General features: G+C 48.1%; 1 protein-coding gene across 3 annotated transcripts in view; it reads right to left on the bottom strand.

Moving 5' to 3' along the window:
* C2CD2 (C2 calcium dependent domain containing 2) overlaps nt 1-20,958 on the bottom strand; it is a 63,080-nt gene that overhangs the window by 14,756 nt on the left and 27,366 nt on the right. For 2 of the 3 annotated variants that reach the window (XM_022552878.3, XM_089910218.1), the window contains exons 4-12: nt 18,374-18,478; nt 13,372-13,494; nt 10,156-10,276; nt 8,306-8,414; nt 6,160-6,224; nt 4,322-4,446; nt 3,664-3,838; nt 2,730-2,843; nt 170-297 (exon numbers count right to left, since the gene is read on the bottom strand). In XM_022552878.3, the coding sequence (XP_022408586.2) occupies nt 170-297; nt 2,730-2,843; nt 3,664-3,838; nt 4,322-4,446; nt 6,160-6,224; nt 8,306-8,414; nt 10,156-10,276; nt 13,372-13,494; nt 18,374-18,478 (1,065 nt within the window). Of the gene's footprint in view, nt 1-169; nt 298-2,729; nt 2,844-3,663; nt 3,839-4,321; nt 4,447-6,159; nt 6,225-8,305; nt 8,415-10,155; nt 10,277-13,371; nt 13,495-18,365; nt 18,479-20,958 lie in introns of all 3 variants that reach the window. The other variant, XM_089910219.1, reaches the window with a different exon arrangement.

Here is a 20,958-nt window from a genome sequence, read left to right as displayed (position 1 = left end):
AAAGCATCCCCGGTCAGAAACTTTCAAGTTTCCTTCCTCAGCAGGATAAGCTGCGTCACGAATGACCCCCCGTGGGTGAGGGAATGTAAGCTGACATTTGGGGGTGGAGCTCGCCGGAGCTGATCAAGGGCCGGGGCGGGCTGATGCGGGGCGAGTGGCAGAGGCTCACCTTGGAGACCCCAGATATGACGATCGTGCTCTTCTTCCGCGGGGATTTGAGCTTCAGCTTCGAGGACTCGCTGAGCTGTCGGATGGCGACTTCGGCCACCGGGTCGGCACCGCTCAGCACCAGTAGCTCTGCCGGAGGAAAAGCGGGCGTGAAGCACGTTAACAAAATCTGAAGCTTTGGCAGGAACTTCTGCGGCGACAGATTTGGTCTTTAAGCAGGGGTTGGCAAATATTTTCTGTAAAGGGCCAGACAGTGACTTCATGGGCAGCCGGCCCGTCACAAGTACTCCACGCTGACTTGGAAGCTAGGAAGCAGAGGCCAGATGTCAAAGTATCCACGGCTGGGTTCTGGGGAAACTTCATGAGCAGGACAGGTGACGCCCCTGGGTCTGGAGCTGATGCTCTGTGGTTACACACACTCACCGGGGTGTACGCTTCAAATCATGCACTTTAATGAATGTAAATATGCCTCGACTGAGGTGAAAAACAGAAACCTCTGAGCTTTGGGGAGACTGTGAACTTTGAAAGGCAACGCAGCTACTCCCTGGCCCTCCCAGGAGTGGTCGAACACAAAAACTAGTGTTCAGGGTGACCGGGGGCTGGTTCACAGAAGCTGCTTCTTCCCAGGGTTAATTCCACACCCGGGCCAACATCCGGGGAGGGCTTAACACGGACCTGTGCCCTGCAAAGAGCTCCGTGCACATTATTCCAGGTAATTAACCCCAAGTCCTCTGAGGGAGGTGCCTTTCAGTTTCCATTTGAGAAATGGGGCAGGTAGGAGACAGCCAGGTGGGCGGCGGAGCTGAGATGCCCGGCCAGGTCTCTCCCACTCAGAGCTGATGCTGGAACTCACACTAAAGTGTCTGCTGCTGTAGAAAGATGAAAAGGACAATGGGATTAAGGGGCAGGATGTTACCTGGAACTTTTTCTCAGTCAGGCCTCGACCCGCTGACAACAGATGCCACATTTTGTGTGTGTGTGTGTGTGTGTGTGTTTGTGTGTGTGTGTGTGTATATTTTAACGACTTAAAACATACATTGATATCCCACAAAAGGAAGATCAACTTTTTTTGGTAAACATATACACATAAAACTTTATGATAACTTTCAGTTAAACAACAAAACAATTTATGATATCAACTCAAAGTAGTAAAGGAATTTTAATTCCTGAGAATGTTTTTTACAGAAAAAAATTTCTCAACTTAGAACTTCCTAGAAAATGTCTAGGTCAATGCCAGGAGAGTTTGGAAAGGCCCTTAAGAGAAGGCCAGCCCAGCATCTTTCTCGGAAGTAGAGGTGGATTTGGTTTCAAGAAACTAGGCCTGTTGGAAGTGATAAAATGGAAGAAATCCTTTAGGAATCACTGGATGTAAGATACTATTAAAATCTCTCTAAAAACACAGATGCTACATTTCCCAAGGCAGTAGCGAGGGACCAAGCGGCTGAGAACTCTGTGGCTGCCGACCCGGGGGGGAAGAGCGGGATGTGGTGAGGACGCCTGGGGAGAGGGCTGCGCTGTGAGCCCCAGGCCTTGGGACACCAGTCGGGAGGGCGCGGAGCCCAGAGCTTCTGTCCCTCCTCAGCGAGCCCGTCCAGGTGCCAGCTGTGCCTGAGGAAGCTTGCAGGGCTCCTGGCTGCACGGTGCGGGCTGGTGCCAGCACCCACAGACCAGAGGGGGAACCACAGCAGGGATGTCAGCCTGGGGTGAAGGTGCCCCCGTGGTACAAAGCAGAGCTGAGACAGGGCCCCCAGGAGCGGCCAATGAGGGGCATTGCTTCTGTCTAGGATTTTGCAGCTGGGGGGGCCCTGCAGCTTCCAAACAACCAGGGAAGCTCCCACAGGGAAAGAGGCAGTTTTCCACTTCCTCCAGGTTCGGAGAACACACGGCCATCCCAAGACAGCAGCCATCACGTGAGAGCTGCCTGCCCACTGCCTATCCCTCCCTGTCCTGTTCTTGACATTGGCAGGGTCAGAAACAGGACTCAGTGGACAGCGGTGGGGAGAAGCTGCCCACCCAGCCCTTCTTAGACTGCAGGTCACACGTGAGCGAAGGGAGAAAATTTAACCCCCAAATTTAGATGATGCTCTGATTCCAAGAGACAGTGACACAGGCGACCATAAAAGTGGGAAATCTGCATTCAGAGTTCCAGGGGAAACTAATCCTATTAAACAGGTTTCAGGGGACAGTGGGGGACAAGATAAAGTTGCCTTTATGATTATGGCCCCTGAGTCCTGCTTATTTTATGACATCTGTGGAACTAGTACGTTGAACAAGAGAAAAAATAACATTCAGAAATTTTACACAGTGAGGCATGAGCTAGCTTTTTGTGCTTATTTTGTTCAAGTGTTCCCTAAAACTTAAGGCAGGGATGCCAACGCCACACCTGGTCTTCCGTCGACTTCCATTTCCCTTCTCTCCTTCTAGTTAGTTCCTCACTTACTATATTAAAACACCTCTCCCCAAACTCTAAAAAGGGAAAGCGTCCTTCTCACCAGATGCGGGGCTCGAGGGCAGAGCCTGAAGGAGCTGAGCGGGGACCGTCTCGAGTGGCCTTGCGTTACCTGTATCTGAGGAAGAGAACATCTTGCTGACGGGGGCGCCGTGGCAGGAGATGGCCTGGATGGAGATGTCCTTCTCGATGACCTTCACCTTGACAGGCGTTCTCAGGGGAGATTCTGCCCGGGAGACATCCTGATTACAACAGCCCTCCGAAAGCTGTCTGACTCTTACAGTTACCGGGAAGTGAAATCACACCACACTTCAACTCTACTTCATGCAGTTGGAAAAGGTAAGAGGCAAACCTTAAGATATTTTCAACAACCTCTCTGATTCTTTTTTCGGGGAGGGGAGGAATGCCCAAAAGGGGCATTGGAAGCGCAGGTTTAAATAAAGTTTCAGAAACCTTTTGATTAAGCCGGAATCTCACTTTCTGTTTTGCATTCAAGAACAGTGCCAGGTGATTTATTCTGGGATGATAATACTTTTGTACAGGCAGGAACACATTATAAATTAAAAAAAATAATAAATCATACACTTATACAGAAGTTGTCTCCAGGGCGGTGGCCATGGGGACAGGTACAGAATTAGGCTAGATCGAAAATGACTGCACGTCAAGCCTTCGAATGAATGGCTTTTTTAACATAAGAAACTCTATGCTGGCCATTCACATCTAATGTTTCAAGATAGTGTGCTGTCCCCACGTAAACGTCATGGAGTACTTAATGTAACGGGATATTTCATCTAGTATCCAGATTTTACCTTCAGAATTCACTACAGGTTTGAACCTTGCTTTGGCTTGTCATGTGTCTGACAAGATAGAAAGATAATTGTCTGAAAAAAAAAAAGCTATGCAGAAGCCTTGCCAATTACCATTCTTCCCGTACCAGGACATTTTCTTACAGATAATCCTGCAGCCTACAGTGCTCTGCAGTTTATAGAGGCAAGACATTTACAGGGGAGGCGTGACTTCAGAGTTTCTGCGGGGAGGAAACTCACCGGAGCTCAGCGGGGACGCCCTCCCTGCATCGAAGCGAGGCTTGGTTTTCACGGCAGTGACAGTAGTGACCACGGTCCCGCACGGCATCACCGTGCGGTCTTTTTCTATCTTTGCAGCAGGAACAGATGGAGGCATTTGCCAGGATTTCGCTTCACCGGGTTCGATGTAAGAAAACTGCAGAGAGGGCTGGTTACATGCTTGGTAGTCAGCGCAGACGGACACCCCGCCATGGCACGCTGCCTGCCTTTGCAATAACCTCTGATTTCTTTGGCTGCCGCTTAGTATCATAAGTAACTTATAATTAACCGATTTCCCTGGAACTGACACAGGATGAGACCCAGGCTCAAACCCGGCCACTCAGCACATAATGATGGGAACAAAAGCTGGAGAACCAAACGAAATAAAAGAGCCCTTTCTGGGTTAGGCCTGCGTGAAAGGGCATCACGGAAAGTTACGTCAGATAGACAGTGCAACGCAACCCTGGGCAGGAAGCAACCCATTCATGTCTAGAAATGCCTGGGAGGAAACATCAGGTCTTGGACAAGCTTCTTGCTTTACGTTGAAGCGAGGGCAAGATCCTGACAGACATAAATGAAGATGTCCCTTTTCTCGAGTGGGTTGAGCTGGGCCTTGGCATCGTAGAGAATGACGTCATACCTCTGCAGTGACCGAACCCAATGCTGAGCTGCCCGAGGAGGACCCGCTGGTCAGCGTAAAGCTCTGTGGCCCAGAAGGCTGCTTCTTGAACAAATCCAAGGGGACAGTCGTCATCGCCAACAGAGCTAAAGGGACAGGGGACAAACAGGGAACATCGGGGGTGTCTCCATGGGGTTCCACAGGAACAGGATGCCCGCGAGCGGCTGCAACCAGAACCAACTCTGGACACACGCCCCGCTCACTGGGAGATGCTCCCAGTTTCAGAAAGTTTTAGAAAAGTCAAGGTCATAAAAGACAAAGGAAGGCTGTGGAACTGTTCCAGACCAAGGGAGGCTACAGATGTGACAATCAAGAGGTAGTATCTGATCCTACACAGGACTGGGAAATACTGCTAGGAAGGACCTCAGGGGCTTGGCTGATGGGAACTGGAATCTGGGCAGTAAAGAAGTGGACCAGTGTAACTCAGGAAGCTGATAACTGTGCTGTGGACAAATAATATCCCTACTCTTAGGAAATACGCACTAAAGAATTTAGGGTAAAGGGCCAGGATGCCCGAAACTTACACTCACATGGTTCACACATTTACCCTCGGGGTGTGTGTGTGTGTGTGTGTGTGTGTGTGTAGACAGAGAGAGCAAAGTGAGAGCAACCAGCAATTGTGAGTACAAATAATAAATGAAATGGGGCAAAATGTTAAAAATATATGAGCCTGAGGAAAGGTTATAAGGTTGTTGTTTGTTCTGGGTTTTTTTTTTTTTTTTTTAAGTTTGAAATTTCATAGATCCCATCAGGCTGGACTGGAATGAAATTCCAATGGAGCCAACAGGGGTGGTGCCCCAGGAATGGATTAGGCAAACAGTGGTTCCGCCCTGTGTTCAGACCACACGTCCTCTCTTGAAATGTCAGTTCTTATCTCAGGAGCATCCGAGTTATCTCTAGACTACAGAACCAGGGAAACTGCCTCAAAAATCCTTGCTAATACCTAGGAGTTTGAATTGTTTTTCCCTATGCCTTTGTAACTGTAGGAGGTAACCAGATGGCTAGGTTTCACAGCTGAATAAGTCAGGGAAGGGTCACCTCTCCCAATTTTGGTATGTTCATAGGGATTCCTAAAAACCTAATAAATACTGAAACTACTGATTTACACACATACACACCAGGTCCATGCTCACTTTAGTGATTTTTACCTCTATTTGTTGCTGACTTGTATCTAAAGCATGTGTCCAAGTTAAGCTGCTATGGCTTATTCTACAAGGAAAAGTCAGCTGTAATTCATGGAGACAGAGAGCAGAAGGGTGGGGGCCAGGGGCTGAGGGAGGGGCCTGGGGAGCGAGTGTCTAATGGGGACAGAGTTTCGGTTTTGTAAGATGAATTCTGGAGATGCATGGCGGTGATGGTTGCACAACCATGTGAATGCACTTAATACCACTGAATTCTACACTCAAAAGTTGCTAAGATGGTAACTTTTAAGTTATATGTATCAACACAATTAAAAACTGAAGAAAAAAAATAAAAGTAAAAGGTCTATTAAGGCTAAGAGGGTTGAGAACTGCTCTAAGCCAAGAACTGTTGAATAAAAGATTTTTGATATTTGTTTAAAAAAAAAAGAAAAAGAAAAAGAAAAGAACCAGTTGAATATACTTTCCCAAAATGTTTGACCTTGCTAATAACAGAATGGACTTCCAACCAAACATTCCCTTGGGAAGACCTGGAGTGGCTTAGGGGGAGGGGCCGAGGCTCTGCTGGGTCTCCCGCCCTCCCCACCCCAAGGCCCTGGTCAGGGCCACTGGATGACCCTCCCAGAGAGCAGGGTCTCCGTCTGCCTGCCGACCACCCACCTTCTGAGGATTGCCCATCCTCTGAAATCTGCAGGTGCAACTCCCTCGACTTGGCATTCAACTCACTGTGGAAAGGAAGAAGGGCCATGAATCCTTAAAAATGCTTTACTATTTTCTTGAAATAGTATTTTTTTTTCCTGATGATAGAAAGGAATGCAAATCACCATCAATATTTAAGAAACAACAGAGATATATAACCAAAATACAAAGATTATCTGCAACTTCACCATCCAGAAATAGTTAATGTTAATATTTGGTGACTAGTCTCCTAGGGTAATCCAATGGGACTTTCTGAATGATGGTGGAAATGTTCTGTAAAGCTGCTATCAAATTCGGTGGCCACTAGCCACATACAGCTATTTAGAACTTGAAATGAGGCCAGTGCAAACTGAGGAACTGGGTTTAATTTTGTTTGCTTTCAATTAATTGAAATTTAAAGAGCTACCTGTGGCTGGTAGGTACTGTATTGAAAGATATAGCCATATAGTTGTCTGAAAACAAATATAGAACATAACATACCTCTCTCCTCCTTTGTAACCTATTTTTTTCACTTAAGATATCATGGACATCTTTCCATGTCAATAACTACAGAGCAACATCCTTTTTAACAGGTGTCTAGTATTCCACTATCTGGCCTTAAAAGATTTTATTCAGCCAGTTCCTTAATAACCAACCCTTAATAATGGGTTGTTCCCAATATTTTGTAACTATAAACAAGCTGAGATAAATATCCTCACACATATATCTTTGCACACACTGTGTGATTATTTCCTTAGGAAAAGAGCAATTGCCAATCAAAAGGTACATGCATATAAGAGATTTTCTTTTTTTATACATATTGATGACCTCCAGAATGATTATTCTAATATATACAGTATTTCCACTGGCTTTTCTCACTTTTTCTTTACCAACCTATAAGGCGAAAAACAATCTCTTTTGTTTAAGTTTGCATTACTTTAGCTATTACTGAGATTGAACATCTTTTCAGATGTTTCTGGCTATCTACGGCTCTTACTTTTGCTTTTCTAGTACAGAAGTTTTGCCCAATTTTCTAAGAGAGTGCTCATATTTTCATTAATAATTTATAAAGGCTCTTTATATTATACATGGGACACCTTCTTCCATTACTTCTTCTAATTATTGTTTACACACCAGAAAGTGATTGATTTCTGTATTTTTGTACTCAGCTACTTTACTGAAATATTATTTACATTAGTTTTTATAATATTATTATTTCTACCCTATATTCATTATTTCTAATAGCTTCAATTGATTTTCTGGAGTAGTCTAAATATGCAATAATATTATCTCCAAGTAATGATTAGTTTTGCCTCTTATTTGTGTACTATTTCTTTTTCTTATCTAATTGCATTAACTAGTACTTCTAGAACAAAACAGTTGGTATCCTTCTCTTGACTTTAGTGGGACTGTTCCTACTACTTATCACTTACAGTGATTTTTTGTTTTTAATCATATGAAAAAAGTGACCATAAATCTTGTTCTAATTAAGTTTTAAAAATTAGAAATGGTTATTAAATGTCACTGAATATCTTTTGGGCATACAGAGAAATAATAAGTTTGTTTTCTCCCTTGATCTAGTGACACAGTGGATTTCATTAATAGATCTCATCACATTAAACCATCCTTGCATTTCTGGTATGAACTCAGTCAGTCTTGGTATATTATTTTTAATGTGCTACTGGATTCTATTTGATAATACATTAGTCAGAATTCCTACATCATAATTTGTAAGTGGTCTACAATTTTCCTTTTTTCCATTCTCTTTGTCAGATTTTGGTATCAATCAGAAGTTTCCTTCCATTCTGCTCTGGAAGGTGTGCGTTTCTAAAGCAAGTGTGGAAGGCCCAACAACAGATCTCTCGTCACAGCAGGGCGTGGGTATGTAGGTGAGGAGTGAATCGATACTAAGAGCTGCCTTCAAAAAGAAATCCATGTCTGACTTACAGCTTCCTTCGGTGCTTAATATATTTCTTTTTAATTTTTTATATTTCCTTTTTTCCTCCCTCCCTCCCTCCCTTCCTTCCTCCCTCCCTCCCTTCTTTTGTATGAACAGTGCTGCAGAATGGTTTTAGAATTTGGCAGTCTCGAGTAGGTGTGGCCATGGAAACCCGGGCCCCTTACGCACAAGGTGAATTCTTCTTCCCAGGTGAGGGTGGTAGTGTTTTTCGAGAGGGTGCTGGAGAACTTCTGGATGGGATCATTCAGCTGAACTACACATACTGGGTTAATGTTGCCTGTAATCAAACAGAGGGGCACCATATTGGCTTTTATTTTTGTTTTCTAGTTGCATTAAGACATTTTGCATCTAAAAGAAAGGCCGAGTTAAATGTCTGGTCTTGGCTCACTGGACCTGTGGCTCAGAGGGTCCAGTGTTCCTTTCATTTGCCATTTACAAACTCTCAAAGCACCTCATCTGGGGATACTCACTGGATGTCCACAGCCCCGGGCTGCCCCAAGTGCCCCTGCTCCCCCCTCGGTTCTGACTGCAGGCACAGCTCTCTGGTGAGGGCCCTTCCTGGGGGCAACATTACTCCAGCAGAGATGTGGGCCTCACTTTGGACAAAACTAACAGCTTGGAAAAGGAAGGGCATCTGGGGTAACTGCTAAATCTGGGGATACCTCCCAGAGAACCCATTTCCCTCTTACAAAGATGTAGGTTTGTTTTTTTTGCTTTTGTTTTTTTTTGTGGTACGCGGGCCTCTCACTGCTGTGGCCTCTCCCGTTGCGGAGCAACAGGCTCCGGACGCGCAGGCTCAGCGGCCATGGCCCACGGGCCCAGCCGCCCCGCGGCATGTGGGATCTTCCCGGACCGGGGCACGAACCCGCGTCCCCTGCATCAGCAGGCGGACTCTCAACCACTGCGCCACCAGGGAAGCCCAGGCCTAACTCAGCTCAGTCAAAACTTTTGGAGGTATTTGATCCAGATAACAGGACATTTCACTAGTGAACAATTGTGTCTGCTTCGAGGCAATGCTTGACCCATGGCAGAAAGCCGTGAATATACTGTGTAATCAATAATCAACGGTAGGGCTTCCCTGGCGGCGCAGTGGTTGAGAGTCCGCCTGCCGATGCAGGGGACGTGGGTTCGTGCCCCGGTCCGGGAAGATCCCACATGCGGCGGAGCAGCTGGGCCCGTGAGCCATGGCCGCTGAGCCTGCGCGTCTGGAGCCTGTGCTCCGCAACGGGAGAGGCCACAGCAGTGAGAGGCCCACGTACCGCAAAAAAAAAAAAAAAAAAAAAAATTCAACGGTAAAGGACTGGAATATGTTGGCCCTTTACCGTGTACCAGGTGGTGTTCGGTGTTCTACACACATCATCTTACTAACCACCACAGTCACTCTCAAGGAGAGATTCTGACTCCGATGGGGACCTGCTGGCAGAGGTTAGAAATTGGGACCCCAACCTTGGCGGACTGGGTCCCGGGAGCCCCTCCCGGCCGCTAAGCGGCGTGGCCTCAGGGGGCGAGGTGTGAGTTACCAAAACACCACCCATACCCAGCTTCATTCACAGAGTTTCTAGGTAGTTCAGTGTGTCCTACCTGCACTTCTGGAACAGGAGGAAACTCCCCACAAATAAATATAAGTAACCCCGATGTTCTCAGACAATACAAAGAACTCATCGCTACTCTTAGCAAAAACCACACCACAGTGGAAAGATGTGTCCGGTCCCAGGCTACTAGGCATCCGGGGTCTCAGCACTGACTCAGAATCACCGAAAAGGAATCACCCATTCTGCAATGTTTCTGTCTTGTCTCCATAGCAGCCTCTCTGGGCAACACAGGGTTCCCGGTGGGCCCAAAGCCTTCCGGACACCCATAATCCCCCCAGGTGGCACCCCCCTTCCACAGGAGGAAGCAAAGGCCACGGACAACCCACAAGGCACCTCCTCCCCTCTGCTCACACTGCAGACGGTCACATCCACAGCCAGCCGGGTGCCCTGCCCTCACCTGGGTGCCCCTGCCACGCCACCACCCACCTGAAGCACCAGGATGGCTCAGCAGCGAGGCTCGAATATTCTTCACCAATAGTTTGAGCTCATGAGCCCTTGGAGGTTTGGGGGGGCAGGATTCCTGAGTAGATGAAGTGCGCTGCAGGTGCTGCAAAAAGGAAGACAAAGAACGGTGAGCCGTGGCAAAGAGGCCGTGGCCGCTGGACACCTGCTACGCGGAAGGAATCTTCAAGAAAACCTCCAGAGGGAGCCTGGCTCCCAGGCCTGCTCTGTAACAACTGGGGAGGGAGGGTACCAGTCACCCACAGCTGCTTCCCCTCCTTGGGAGCCTTGTACATCCCACAGAAAGCGAGCGAGGGAGTTAAGCATTCACCCAGAGAGGACTCCCCTGAATCTCACTGTGGGTGGAGATGGGGCCACGCGTGACCCAGGGAAGGAGCTTGAGACAGAGTGGGGCGCCCTCCCTGGGATGCAGGGGCCCACTGCCCACTAGCACTAAGTGTGACACCAGCCAGGACACTGGCTACTTCCCACCTCCTGGCAGACCTGCCATCCACGTGGGGAGGATCTAAGTGTCATCCAGGTGCCACGCTAGGGACAAAGCAGAGGCAGGTACCCCTTGAGCCTGCTTCATCACCATATCCTCAAATGGGCATCAAGGTGTTTCCAACAGAGAGCCTCCCCAAGCTTGTGGGACCTCACCTTCAGACCAGCCTTTCTCAAGCTAGCTTCCACCTCCCACTCATGGCTACGAGTGTTATTTACAAGGGGCTCCTGAGGTACAAACATTTGGGAATCCTGGGAAAGCTTCTCAGAGACATCACAGGCCTCTGCACAGCGAGCGCCTCCCAGGGAGGGATCCTAAGAGCTGATCTGACCTCAGAGTGCTTTTGGGGTGGGGGATGCTTACTAACATCTCAAGCGACTGTAGTGTTCTTTAGGTCACCACCTAGAAAACATGATTCTGAGCCAGGGCAGGGCCTTGCCCACTGTGAGCTGAAGGTGCTGGGAGGCCAAGAAGTAATCACAGAAGTCCTCAAGACCCAGGTCCCTGTGCACTGGGGACAGAGCAGCCCACATGTCTGGGGCAGAGATGCAATGTTTTCTCAATTGCGTATGCGTGATGGCTAATCTTATGTGTTGACTTGACTGGACCATGGGGTGCCCAGCATGTGGTCAGACGTGATTCTGGGTATGTCTGCGAGGAGGTTTCTGCCTGAGATTTACATTTAGATCAACAGACCGTGGAAAGCAGATTGCCTTCCCCACTGCGGTGGGCCTCGTCCAATCAGGTGAAGGCCTGAATAGAACAAAGGGCTGACTCTCCCTCAGATAAGAGGGAATTCCTCATGCCTGACTGCCTTAGAGCTGGGATATCCATTTTTCCCTGTCTTTGGACTTGAGTGGAAACATCAGCTCTCCTGGGTCCCAGCCTGCTGGCTTCTCCTGCAACTCTTGGAGCTTGTCAGCCTCTGGCATGAGCCAACTCCCTAGAATAAGTCTCCTTATATATATAAATATATATATTTTATACATAAATATATAATTGGCTCATGCAGTTATGGAGGCTATTTTATACATACACACACACACACACACACACACACACCCACTGGTTCCGTTTCTCTAGAGAACCCTAATATAATATGCATGTTATTTTGATACATACACTCTACAAATGTACTTAAAAGCATTATTGAATTTATGGTAGTCCTGGTCCCTTTATTTTCTGAATCAGTGTATTCTAAAAATGCAGTACTATTTTGTGACGTTTCTCAAATTTTGACATTAAAAATGTATAGTCATATTCAAAACAGGCAGCTCTGATTTGAACTAAGCCACCAGGATAGAATTACTGAAAGAGAGAACAGCCAAGCCTCTGCTCTCGCCTCTGGGAAGCCTGGCCTGACCCCCCATCTCTGGGCCGAGCCCCACCTGGCGGCACAGCCCTGGGAACCCTGCGCGCACACCCACAAACCCCTCCCTCTGCTCGTCTGCTTACTCAGCTGCTCCTCTGCTGCATCAGGTTTCTCATGTTCTGATAACCTTCAACACCCAGAGCGAACCACAAAGCACTGTGATCCCCTGATATCTGTGCAGTGAATCAAAGAGATTTTGTCTCCAGGCTCTACACATTCACAGTGGTGATGCCCTAACAGGAACCAGAGACCGAGAGCCTGCATCAAAAAATCATATGAAAAGTTATACTTTAGGGACTTCCCTGGCTCTCCAGTGGTTAAGACTTCGCCTTCCAAGGCAGAGGGTGAGGGTTCGATCCCTGGTCAGGGAGCTAAGATCCTACATGCCTCGTGGCCAAAAACCCAAAACATAAAAAACAGAAGCTATACTGTAATAAATTCAATAAAGACTTAAAAAAACAAAAAGTTACACTTTCACACTGACTTCACCCCCCACTATATAATAACAGTGGATAATCTACCATGCCACATAAAAATACTGGAAAGACATAGGAAAAATAACTTCAGCGACTGTAAATGTATGTTTTGCATAGTCATCACGAAAAGATCTGCTCATTACTGGGAGAATTAATTGACCTCAAGCCAAGGGTTTTAGATGTGTCGCCAAAAGAGATGTGCGTGACCAAGCCCAGGGAGGCTGTCCTGGGCGAATGCCCTGGACGTGAATTTAGCCAGAGAATTGGCACCTAATTGGGCAGTGGGGAGGGCCCCAGCATGGGGAGGGGGGTCGTCAGCGTGGGAAGGACCCCACAGAGGAGATGGCCTCATGTGTCCGCACTGCCTGAGGGCGACAGACCCCTGAGAGGCAGTGTGGACGGAGGCTGTCCCCGTCCTGGGCTAAAAGTCTGTGGGTCCAGTGCGCTCACCCTGCCTGCCTCGGGGCAGTTCCCAGGTACCTTAGTTCTGGAAGGGTGCGATCCCAGACAACAGGCTCTGGGGGCACAGCGAAAAGTCAAGTTCTGGTTCCTAAAAGGAGAGGATCTGGGCTACTTCGGCTTGGACTCTGCTGAGTGGGCCAGACTCCTCTTCCTTTCCTCCCATGGGGCTTCGGAACCCTGTGCCCTGAACTCAGAGCTTTGCCCCAGACCGTGGTCATCACCCACCAGCAAGCGACCGTGCAATCTCGCTCTACCGTGGGGGGGTGGGTGGAGGCAAGGTGCAGGGATGGGGGGCGACGTGGGAAATGCACACAAATTCTCTAGGCGGGTGGACCACGGTCCTTCAGGGGGTCATGAAACACCCACAACCCAGTGAACTGGTTTACCTGAACTCCCCTCACATCCGTAGGCTTTGTGCTCAGAACCGCTGATGGGGACGCAGAGCTAACCAGGTGCTTCACAACATCCTTGAGACTTTCAGAGACTGCATCTGCCCCAACCGCCGGGTCCTGCCGAAAGAGGAGGGAGTCACCAAACCAGCTCGTAACCAGGCACGTGTACAAGTGGGCAAGCAAATGCATGGCTCTCCAGATGTCCCTGGGACAAAACAGACTTGGGGTCACCAGGGCTCCAGGAGATCAGACTAGGACAGTGAGACACTCACTCACTCTTACCTTTGCTGATCTCAGAAGTCATTCATCCTCCTTGTTGTTTTTTTTTTTGTTTGTTTTGTTTTTTGCGGTACGCGGGCCTCTCACTGCTGTGGCCTCTCCCATTGCGGAGCACAGGCTCCGGACACGCAGGCTCAGCGGCCATGGCTCACGGGCCCAGTCGCTCCGCGGCATGTGGGATCTTCCCAGACCGGGGCACGAACCCGCGTCCCCTGCATCGGCAGGTGGACTCTCAACCACTGGGCCACCAGGGAAGCCCCATCCTCCTTGTTTTTAAAAGTTAAAGATAAGACGTGTGCAACATAGACATGTGTTAACATTTCTGTGTATATCTTTTCAGTCCTTTCCTGTAAACATACAGGCACACGTTTTTTCTTTCTTGCCTGATGTTTGATTTTTTTTTTTTTTTTATTAAAAGGTAGTCAAGGGACTTCCCTGGTGGTCCGCTGGTTACAACGTCACCTTCCAATGCAGGGGTTGCGGGTTCAATCCCTGGTTGGGGAGCTAAGATCCCACATGCTTTGCGGCCAAAAACAAAACAAAACAAAACACCAAAACATAAAAGAAGAAGCAATCATGTAACAAATTCAATAAAGACTTTAAAAATGGCCCACATCAAAAATAAATAAGAAGAAAAAAAAATAAATGGTATTCAAGTAAATGGAAAGGCTCAATAAAAATGAAGACAAGCTTGTAGAAGAATAACACAGCAGGATGACTTGCATCACCAGGTGTCAAGCTCTATAAGGCTACAATTAATACCCAACAGAAACACGCTCATGTGTCCTAGAATGTTCAGAGCACCACTATGCATAATGACCCCAAACTGGAAACTACCTAAGTATCCATCAATACCTGAACAGATACACAAGTTCTGGTGCAGTCACACAATGGAATACCACAGGGCGATGAGCACAAACAATGTACAAGCACACACAAAGACACAGATGAATCTCACAGACATAATGTTAAGTGAACGAAACCAAACACAGAAAAACACATACACAGTACTGCATGATTCCTTTATTTAAAGTACCAAAACAAGCAAAACTAAGCTAATGCTGTTTGTGGGCAGAATCCTAAGATGACTCTCAACGAGTCATGTTCTGCATCGTCCACTCGCCTTGAGGGCAGGTGGCGCCCGTGACTTGCTTCCAGCCAACGGAATACGGCAAAGTGATGTGATGGCCAAAGGTCATGTTATATACAACTCCCTCTTAGCAAACCAGAGCAAGAGATTCTCCTCCTAACCTTGAAGAAGTCAGCTTCCACGTGTGAGGGGGCCACATGGCACAGAACCGCAGGGCTTCAAGGAGCTGAGAGCAGCCCCAGCCCACAGCCATCAAGGAACGGAGGACCTCAGTCCTACAACCACAAGGAACCGAGTTTTGCAAACGACCATAGGAGACTGGAAGAGGATCCCGAGCTCTAGGAAGGACAGTCAGCCCAGACCATGATGACAGCCCATGAGACCCCGAGCAGGGGACCCAGTTAAGCCTGGACTGACTGACAGATACTATGAGGTAAATGTGTGTTGTTTCACGCTGCTGGGTTTGAGGTAATTATTAGTTGCAAGCATAGATAAGTCATACGTGTTAGAAGTCAGGAGCATGGTTACCCTTTGTAGGGGCTGCAGGTAGTGAGTGGAAGCGGGTAGGCGGGGGTTTTCTGGGGAGCTGACCCTGCTCTGTTTGTGGCGCTGGGCACTCATGAATGGTCAGTGTGTGAAAGCTTCAATCAGCTGCGTGCTTACAATATGTGCACTTTTCTGCATATCTTATCTCTCATTTTTTAAGCAAGGAGGATCTATTTTTTAAAATCTCAGTTAAAAGCCTTGTTTAAATATAATAGCTTTTGTTTTGAACTCTTAAAAGCTGGATCTGGCTGGACACTTGCTAAAAGAAAATGTCGAACCCTGCCAGCTCTGCTGCCATCCACGCCATCATTCCGTGGTTTCAGGAGAGCAGCTGCAGTGTGGTGAGTGCCGGTGCTCGGCCACCCTGGCCATGATTCTGGCTCTGCCATTGACGGCTCCAGGGCCCTCTGTGTCCGTCGTCACTTCTGGTGTAAATGTCCCCACTGTGGGGCTCCAGCCCCCCCTGCGCAGGGGGATGGACACTGGCAGGACTTGATTTCCACCAGGACCACAGACCTATTGAAAAATCTTCCAACTTGCGGGGCTGGAAGTGATTTCAGAAATTGGTCTGTGGTGTCCCAAGGACAACCAGCTGGCCAGGCCTTGTTACAGCAAACTTAGGCCAAATCTGCCATTTACTGAAAATCTACTCTCTCTGCCAGGAACTCTAAACTACTAATAATCAAAATGGCTCACACTTACTCCACTCTTAGGATGTGTCAGGCTCGATGCTACGCACTTACACATACTAACTAGTTTAATCCCCACAACCACGTTGAAAATCATCATCCCCATTTTACAGATGAGGAAACTGAGGCACAGAGAAATTAATTAGCATGTGTGGGGTCTCGCAGCTCATAAGTGGCAGAGCTGAGAGTTAAGCCCAGGCACTAAGGCTCCAGGGTCTGCACTGAGAACCGCTCCGCCATCATCTTTCTCTTATTGCAATAGGTTCTTGATACCCTTATTTTTAAACTGAGGTGAATTCACATAACATAAATGTAACCATTTTAAGGTATGCATTTCAGTGGTGTTTAGTACATACATACACGGTGTTGTAAAACTATCACCTCTATCTAGTTCCAAAATATTTCCATCACCTCCAAAGTAAACCCTTTACTCATTAGCAGTCACTCCCCAGTCCTCCCCACGACAGCCCCTGACAGCCACTAATGTGCTTTGCATCTTCATGGATTTGTGTATTCTGGGTATTTCATAGAAATGGGATCATATGACATGGTCATTTATGTCTGGCTTCTTTTACTGAGCACAGTGTTTTCAAGGTTCATTCATAATCTAGCACATATTAGTACTCCAATCTTTTTAACGACTGAATAATAGCCCATTTATGGATGTACTGCACTTGGTTTATCTATTTCTATCTCTTTTAACCCGCACATTTCTCCTCACTTGACAGAGGAGGAAGCCAAGGGGGAAAGATGGGTTCTGGGGTGCTCAGAGACCATCACATTTTAGATCCACAGAGCAGCTGACTTGGCGACCTTCCTTTATAGCTGTCCCCCTGCCCCCATGCCATCTCAACCACCAGGGGTCCAAGGGGTTACTAAGCCCACAGGACCCAGCTCCAAGGGGCTGTTTAATCCCACAGGATTACTTCATCGGGAAAGTCACGCTTCTCGTTAATATGGGGAGCCCATGGTTGGCAGAGAAACGTACAGGGCCTTGTGGGGAGCAAGGTGTGAAGAGTGCACACAGCATGCCACTGAGTGGGTGAGAATGGGGGAATAAGGTCCGTTTTTCAAAAAGAAACCTAGGATGGGTAAACGAAAACGAAAGAAACAAGCGAGCAGAGAGCGGGGCATGGATGGGGTGGAGGGGAGGGGAATGGAGACGGGACTTCTGCACACAACAGTTCATGTAATTTTGACTTTTGAAGTATGTTAATATTCTGCACGTTCAAAAACTACGTAAATCAACAAAGATGGGGGACAAAACCTGAAACGGTACCAACAGAAGCAAACGCTGACACCTGCTTACATGAACTCACATCAGGTTGGTAACATAACCACACAGAGGAAAGCACTTAATTTGACTAGCTTTTGAACACAGAACTCAGTACCCCCTCGGCGGGATACACTCTGCTATGAAGACCAGCAGAGCAATCTTGGACTTCGGAAGTTTGATGTCAGAGGTGGCAGGGGAGCCGTTTACAGAACCGTTCTGTGTGTACTGTAGGCCTGAAAAAGCAGTGCCAGGTGGGGGAAAGCAGATGCAAACGTGGGCGGGAAGGAGAAAAAGAAAATAAAGCAGTGACTAGGGAAACACTTAACATGCGAACTTTGTACAACTAAACGGTCAGGCCAACAATTCCACTTCTGACGTATGCAAGGGAAAAGAATTACAATTCAAACTTCTTAGTCTTAAAAACAAACTGCCTACACCTATATCAAGGCATGAACAGTTATGCGATTTATGGACAGATTAGTAAATTTTGCACGATCTTTCCAGCAACTGAAAGTGACAGCGCCCATGTGACTCGGCAGGCCCCTCCTTCTCCCAAATTCACTTCCTCACACCCCCAGGGCCACAGGAAGCGGGGAGATCACCTTCAGACTTGAGACACAGCTATGCAAAAGCTGTGGGGAGAAAGGAGGTGGTGGCCTTGGAAGCCAGGCTTTGGACTCAGGCTGAGCTGTAGGTGAGTCGAGCGCCCTCACAGTGAAGGAGAGCATCTGAGGGTCAGGTGTGATAGAACGGTGAGGAAAACCTAGGTTCCATCACTGCCATGGTTTTCAACCACTGCACACAAGTGCATTAAAAAATCCCCAGTCCAATTAAACCTACCTGGGGGACAGGGCAGGCTTCAGGATTTTTAAAAGCTGCCAGGTGATTGCAGGTGCAGCCCAGGTGAGAGCTGGCATTAAATCCACGGAAGGCCCTCCCCACCTCCCCTACCCCCCACCCCGCCCACCAACGCTGCCCCATCACTGCCCTGTGCATTCCCCGGGATCACACATCAGACACGCATTAATCAGAGGCCCCGTCTCCCAGAGCAGGTGGTCATAACGTGCCATGTTTGCACGTACACGAGGCAGGAATCACAAAAACTCACGGACTGACCTCCCCCGGTGCTTTGGGCTGGATCGTAATGGCCATCTCTGGCGCGCTGATGAAGGACCACTTGATCTGAATGTCTTCTCTCTTCTCCTTCATGTGGAGCTCCAGCTATTAAAGAAAAAAAAAAAAAAAGGTTATTGGAGGACTGCTCTCTTCACTGGAGCCTCAAAATGTGTCTGTGTGTTCATTTGTTTTCTTAGACCGTTATTTATCGCCTCCTTGGCATACTGTGTGCTTTCAAAATGGAAAGGAGGGTCCCAAATCCCCTGACCTCCCTTTCCCCGTTGTGTAGCCCACCCCGCCCTCCCCGGCGCCTTCCTCTGCCTCAGCCTGTCACTTGGAGAGGAACGTCAGGGTCGGGGCTAAAGGCCAGGTGCCATGAAAACCCTGCAGCCTCTTGATGACCAACCCTCTGCCTTGCAGCTCTCTTCTGAGAGCATCACCAAGGCATAATGGAGCCGGAGGGACAAAGAGAAGGGAGCCGGACGCCTTGTCCAGCCCCACATGCTGACACAGCCCCCGAGAGCCGTCAGCATTCTTATCCTCTCTTGCCGGGGCCACTACACAGCCTCCACTTGGACTCTGATCTCTCCCGATGCCCCTTCCGGCCCTACCCATCTGTTGTGGCAGAATAACGCCTGCCCCCCCAAAGATGTCCACACCCCAATCCTTGGAACCTCTGGATATATTACCTCACATGGCAAAAGGGACTCTACAGGTGTGATCGGGGTAAGGACCTTGGGGTGTGGTGACAGCCCTGCATTAACCCAGTGATCCCTGGGGAGGCATAGGGGCCCTTAAAAATGGAAGAGGAAGACAGACGAGCATGCCAGGGAGATGTGACTGGAAGACAGAGAAGGATGCCAGGAACCCAGGAATGAGGTTGCCTCTCGAACCTGGGACCTTGCCCTCAGCTGACAGCCAGCAAGGAATTCGACCCGCAGTCCTGCAACCATAAGCAGTGGAATCCTGCTGATGACGGGTGAGCAAGGAAACAGATTCTCCCCCAAGAGCTTCCAGAAAGGAAGGCAGCCCACCAACACCAGGATTTTAGCCTGTGTTGGACATCAGACCTCCAGAATGGTGACATGATAAACGTGTGCTGTTTTCAGCTAAGATTACGGTGACTTGTTTCAGCACCTATAGCAAACTAATACGCCATCCTTCCTCCTTCAGCTGGAGACTCATTCTAAGGCCAAAACCTTGACCCTTCCCACCTCCACGCCTCTGCCCCACCACCCAGGGAAAGGGAAGGAGGGAATGGCTTTAGACTTGTTTGCTCAGTACTCAGTACTCTCCCTCACACTAGCAACTAGCATGAAGTAAGAGAAATGATGCTTCCCTTGCCCTGTAATTCTGGGTGACTCTCGCAAAAGTGCACTTTAGGGCTTCCCTGGTGGCGCAGTGGTCGGGAGTCTGCCTGCCGACGCAGGGGACACGGGTTCGTGCCCCGGTCCGGGAAGATCCCACATGCCGCGGAGCGGCTAGGCCCGTGAGCCATGGCCGCTGAGCCTGCGCGTCCGGAGCCTGTGCTCCGCAACGGGAGAGGCCACAGCACTGAGAGGCCCGCGTGCCGCAAAAAAAAAAAAAAAAAAAAGTGCACTTTAATTTCATTGCCACAGTCGCCGAGTCGCTCCCACCAGGTCGGGGAGAGGGGTTAGCCGCTCGTCTCTATGCATCTTTTATCTGAAGAACGGCAGAGGACGGGATGCCTCCTGCCATGAGCATTAATAATTCACCAACCTCTAGCAGCTGCCCCTGCTCTGAGAGGTAATCCACAGGCTGCTTTGAAACTGTGGTAAGAGATCAAAGATACAATTGTGTTACCTGTATCTGAGCTGCCGAAAAGGGCACATAAACAGCATCTCAGAAACTATGTTTCCTCGGTGAATGTTTGTGGTCCTTGCTGGACTCACCCCATCCTGAAACGTGTGTCATGTCGGGTACGTGTGTCCCAGACTTTAAAATAATCTTCTAATCACATTGTCCAAAAAACTAAGTGGGGGAGCAGCAGGGCTTTAACATCTGACAAGTCCACGAGGTCAACTCAACCTCTTCGACTCTCGGAAAGGGAATGTTACCAGGGTAGGGCTGGGGAGGCTGGGTTTCAGAGAAAAGCCATTTAGGGAGCCAGAAATTTTTGCTTGCTCTGGTTGTTTAAAACCATGTCTTTTAAGCAAAGCAAATGGAATATAATCTTCCCCTGTGGTTGAGAACCCTGAATGATTTGCGCTCGTCCCCCAAATTAGCAGTCAAGCACAAGGACAGAGGAGAGGGAACGGCTTGAATCAGCAGTGACCCCCGAAGCAGACTCAGAAATTCACAATTTTTACACACCGGCTAAACAAGAGCTTCAGTGAACTCCTGCTTCTGTGTGTGTGACATGCACAGCTATCTGATGGTTTAGGCATCCATAAGTTTCACTAATAAGTCTATTATAATTATTACATATGTCTCTATTTATAATTGCTTTATGTATAATTATTAATGTTATATATACAATATATAAATATATCAATCATAAAAATTATAATTATGTAAGTCTAATATAATTATTATAATAATGTCTATTATCCAAAAAATAATGG

Source organism: Delphinapterus leucas, chromosome 4, assembly GCF_059928025.1.
Source record: "Delphinapterus leucas isolate spDelLeu-1000000601 "Yukka" chromosome 4, BTC_Dleu_Yukka2, whole genome shotgun sequence".
In the NCBI taxonomy this organism is placed as follows: domain Eukaryota; kingdom Metazoa; phylum Chordata; class Mammalia; order Artiodactyla; family Monodontidae; genus Delphinapterus; species Delphinapterus leucas.
Note: the sequence above shows the minus strand (reverse complement) of the source record. Positions and strands in the feature narration are given on the sequence as shown.